Source organism: Chaetura pelagica, unplaced genomic scaffold, assembly GCF_000747805.2.
Source record: "Chaetura pelagica isolate M959 unplaced genomic scaffold, ChaPel_1.0 scaffold289, whole genome shotgun sequence".
Classification (NCBI taxonomy): Eukaryota; Metazoa; Chordata; class Aves; order Apodiformes; family Apodidae; genus Chaetura; species Chaetura pelagica.
The window spans coordinates 156,882-162,086 of NW_009954554.1; the positions used below are offsets into that span (position 1 = coordinate 156,882).

The 5,205-nt window shown below is 37.8% G+C and overlaps 1 protein-coding gene across 1 annotated transcript in view; it reads left to right on the forward strand.

The window, feature by feature from the left end:
• The window catches only part of EYS (eyes shut homolog (Drosophila)), a 199,014-nt gene that overhangs the window by 53,791 nt on the left and 140,018 nt on the right, over positions 1-5,205 (forward strand). The window contains exon 6 of the mRNA XM_010005111.1: positions 2,702-2,861. Within this exon, the coding sequence (XP_010003413.1) occupies positions 2,702-2,861 (160 nt within the window). The remainder of the gene's footprint in view (positions 1-2,701; positions 2,862-5,205) is intronic.

Genomic DNA, 5,205 nt, shown 5'->3' on the forward strand with positions numbered 1-5,205 from the left:
CAGTAAATAATTCTACCTTTCTTTTTCCTTTTTAATTTTCTCTTTTATTTTTTTTTTAATAATTTGCAAGACAGTCATGTAGTGCTTGGGGGAAAAAAAAAAGTTCACCCTGTGCAATGAAAACATTCTTTAGAGAGTTTTATTTCTAAATTTTGGGTTGAATTGGGGTTTCCTGCATGTATTTTAGAAGTAGAAGAATACTGTATACACATGAATATCTTCATTTTGCAAGTTATCTTACCAGGCAATTAAAAACTGAGAAGGAAAAAAAAATAATCATATCACTTTTCAATTAAATAACCAGTATGCTCTTGATGTTTTTTCAGTTCAGCTTAAAAAAATTACTTAAGGTGGGTGGAAAATGATGGCTTAAGCATCACTGAGACTTGTCTTTTAATTACTCTCATAACAATTCAGGTATAATCTAGAAATAGTGATTTAATTCCTGAATGCTTTCTTGCAAGTAATATGTTTCACTATGGGTGCAGCAAAGCCACTTTGCTAGATGAAAAGTAAATGTAATTTTCACAAAAACTGAGTCTCACATTTTTTCTCCACTCTGAAAACAGATTTTTCAAATTAATATATATCCGCCAGGAAGCAGATTAAACTTAAGTGAATTTATTTGAAGAAATCGTTTTTTGCAGTATGGGCTTAATAATATAGTTAAAGAAAGAAAATACTAGTTAAAAATTACAATACTGTAAATTCTAATGTTCAGATAAAATCGTAGTATCATAGAATCATAGAATGGTTTGGGTTGGAAGGGCCCTTAAACATCACCTAGCTCCAATCCCCCTGCATTGGAAGGAACACCTCCCACAAGATCAGGTGTCTCAGAACCCCATTCATTTTGTCCTTGAACACCTCCAAAGAGGGAGCAACCACAGCTTCCCTGGACAACTTTTCCAGTGTCTCACCATTCTCATGCTAAAGAATTTCCTCCTAATCTCCATTCTTGCAGTTTTAATCCACTACCCCTTGCCCTCGCTCTACAAATCCTTGTAAAAAGTACCTCCCCAGATTTTCTGTTGGCTCCCTTTAGATACTGGAAGGCCACAAAAAGATCTCCCCAGAGCCTTCTCTTCTCCAGGCTGAACAGCCCCAACTCTTTCAGCCTGTTTTCATAGGACAGCCCTCTGATAATTTTCACAGCCTTCCTTTGGACTCACTCCAGGAGCTCTATTTCCTTCTTGTGTCAAGGGCTCCAGAATTGGACACAGTAGTCCAGGTGGGGTATCATGAGAGCAGAGTAGAGGAGAAGAATCACATCCCTTGACCTTTTGGCCACATTTCTTTTGATGCAGCCTAAGACACAGTCAGCTTTCTGAGCTGCAAGTGCACATTGCCAGCTCATGTTGAGCTTCTTGTCTACTATCACCCCCAAGTCCTTCTCCTCTGGACTATTTTTTTATTAATTCTCCACTCTACCTATATTTGTGCCTGGGATTGCCCTGACCCAGGTGCAGGACCTTGCACTTGGTCTTGTTGAACTTCATGCATTTTGCACGAGCCATCAAGGTCCCTCTGGATGGCATCTCTTCCCTCCAGCATATCAACCTCACCACACAGTGTGGTGTCATAGGCCAATTTCCTGAGGGTGCACTCAATGCCACTGTCCATGTCCATATCATGCTCCTTTTATATATGGGTCACTCAGGAGATGACAGTCCACTCTAGCTATCTGCTGCTTCATTAGTTCAGTTCAGAGATTCACAATATAGGATTCCCTATACAGAACACTGTAGTTCTCTTAAAGGCTTCTCTTGTCCATCTGAATACTGTTAATTTTAACAAAACACTTATATAAATTAGGGAATCAGAGAGCACTGTAATGGGAATGTTTAGAAGATTGAGAGCCTGGGCCAGTTTTAACTTTAAAACAAAACTTTACTGAATTAATTCATAAACATTATACTTAATGCTAAAAGTTTTTATACATTATTAGTCATTCTCACTACACCTACATGCTGCTATTTATTGCACATTCTAAATTATCTGTGGTTATACAGTACTCTGGAGCTGATGCCATATACCTTGTGCCTGGCTATACCCTCTCAGTGTTCTAAAATAAGTTTATGCTACTATTGATTATACTGTTTTATTGTCCCTATAATTGGATACAAAGCAAGCAACTATTAGTCATATCCTGATCAGGCCATATGTAATCTATAGGTTTCACAGGGCTCTTTTGAGAAATTAATATAAACTTGTATTTCAGAAAGATATTTGCAGTGTCTTATATATATAGTTATAGTTATAACAAATGTCTTCCTTCTTTTTTTAATGGTGCATCTTGTTCATTGAAGGATATTGAAGTAAAAAGACTCTGCCAACATGTTTCTGTTATAGTCACACTTAATAATTCTGTCATAATAATGGAATAATAATACTATGCAGGCATCTTCATCCCTCACATACAGTAATTATCTTTGCGATTTCCTCCTATAAATGTGTCCTCTTCTTCCCGCACTTTTTCAACAGACATCGCAGGTGAGTTCTGCTTCTCTCAGCTGTTTTGCCATCTGCAAATACAGACATAAGGAACAGTCTCAGCTGGATATCTCTCTCTGCATTCTATTATACTTTTTATTCAGTAGTGAAATACAAGATCCAAAAAAATTCCTAGGAACTTTCACATTGCATTTTCATGTTGTGTTTTCTTTGTTGTTGTTTTTGTTTGTGTATTTGTTACATGTAGTGTCTTTGTGCACCAGGATGGACAGGAGAATTTTGCCAATTTGCTGAAAATGCATGCTTAATTAACCCAAATAGTTGTTCTCATGGAGCGACTTGCATCGATACAAGCCAACTGAAAGAGCAACCTTTGATTCAATGTTTGTGTCCTCCTGATTTCACAGGTAAGGCATACATAAATGTGTTTGTAGTTTCATTTCCTTTTAAATATTCAAGTATAGGAATTCTAAATTTTCAAAAATAAGGAAGTGTTTGGAGGGGTAATCACATCTCTTTGCATTTTCTGCCCTCTTTGCTGATGCCTACAAAATCTAAATATTTACAGGTTAGTTTTGAGGCTTCCATATGAAGGTTTTAGTAAGAATAGACCTAGGGCAGGCTTCAGTTTAAGAGACTAAATTTATGTCTACATGTAGAAGTTCTGCACGTGAGCCAGATGTCTGCTTTCTCATTACAGTTCTTAGAGATCTAGTGAAAGCTATGGAGCACAGAGAGTTTGCTGCTTTATATGAGCCTGTATTTGTTCAGATAACTTTAATTTTTGTTCCACTAGCTGAATACCAAATCCTGTTTTAATTCCTTGGTGAGCCACCAATTACATATGCAGCTTAATTTGAGGTGGGCTTAACTACTCACTTAGCTGACTTTAGAAGTCCAAGGTAATGTGAGACCTGATAAACAAGTCTTGAAGGCTGTGTGTATCATCAATAAGTAAACATTATTAGAGGGGAATTAAGGCTACCTGTGTTACTTATGTTAGTGGTTGGAACACTTTCTTGAGGTGTGTTTTTTTTATTCTCTACAAAAGAAACCTAGAGAAATAGCTTAGATTAACTACACCAGCTTTTGCTGGCATGGAAAACAATTTCTAATGTTTCCTCCAGCCTTACCTTTTAAATAGAAGTGGATTTCTGTTGGATTCTAAAGTCCTTAACTAACCTTTCTTCACCAAGAAAAAAGTACTGAATGTGAATCACTTCAGTTTTAGGAAGGAAACGAGTACTAGCTATATGTATATCAATTCAAAGATAGGTATCATAGAATCGTAGAATCATAGGATCATTAGGGTTGGAAAGGACCTTAAAGATCATCAAGTTTCAACTCCCCTGCCATGAGCAGGGAAACCTACCACTAGACCAGGTTGCACAAAACCTCATGCAACCTGGCCTTAAAAACCTCCAGGGATGGGGCATCAAGAACCTCCCTGGGCAACCCATTCCAGTTCCTCACCACCCGCATAGTGAAGAATTTCTTCCTAATATCTAACGTAAATCTCCTCTCTTTCAATTTAAAACCATTACCCCTTGTCCTATCACTGTCTTCTCTGATGAAAAGCCCCTTCCCAGCTTTCCTATAGGTCACTATAAGGTCTCCCTGGAGCCTTCTCTTCTCTAGGCTGAACAGCCCCAACTCTTTCAACCTGTCTTCATAGCAGAGGTGCTCCAGCCCTTTGATGATCTTGGTGGCCCTTCTCTGGACCCCCTCCAACAGGTCTATATCTTTCCTGTGCTGAGGGCACCAGAACTGTACACGGTATTCCAGGTGGGGTCTGACCAGAGCAGAGTAAAGGGGCAGAATCACCTCCCTGGCCCTGCTGGCCACACTTCTTTTGATGCAGCCCAGGATGCAGTTGCTTTCTGGTCTCCAGCACACACTATGGCTCATGTTGAGCTTATCAAATACCAACCCCATGTCATTTTCCTCAGGACTGCTCCCCAGCCATTCTTCCCCCAGCCTGTATTTGTGCCTGGGGTTGTGCCGACCCAGGTGGAGGACCCTGCACCTGGCCATGTTGAACTTCATGAGGTTGGCACTGGCCCACCTCTCCAGCCTGTCAAAGTCCCTCTGGATGGCAAAGAGACAAAAGATTAACAGAATTTTTTAAAATATCCAACTGAGAGATGGAAAGTTAGTATTTATTACACATACATTAAAAATTAAATTAATCCAAAGAAATCCTGCTAATACACAGAGGAAATGGACTTCACTGTCTTTGAAAAAGAAAACCTAGACAGCAGTAACTATCCCCCTATCTCTCCACTTCTACCTTATCACCTGTGTGATTTCCTTTTTTTCAGTCTAGTAATGGGTTATTTTTATTGGTGTGACAAAGAAATTATGGATTTGTTAATAAAACTAATGTTTCAATACAACACTTCAGGGCTTTGAGATAATAGTAAGGTCCCTACAATATAATAATGAAACAAAAGTTTCACAGGCTATTTATATATTTATAAAAAACCACAATTAATACAATGTATGAAATTAATACAGTTTAACCTTACTAAACACTGAATTATGACTGAGTTCAAGTGAAAATTATTTCAATGTTCAGGGACATCTTACTATAAGGTCAACAGTCTTTCCTTTGTAGAATCTCATTTTAAGAGATTCTTCATATTTTAATACATAATTGATTTATTTTATTTACTTATTTATAATAATAAGATACTCCTTCATTCTTTTTCCATAGCATTTTCAATGTATACTTGTTTAATTTCTGTTTCT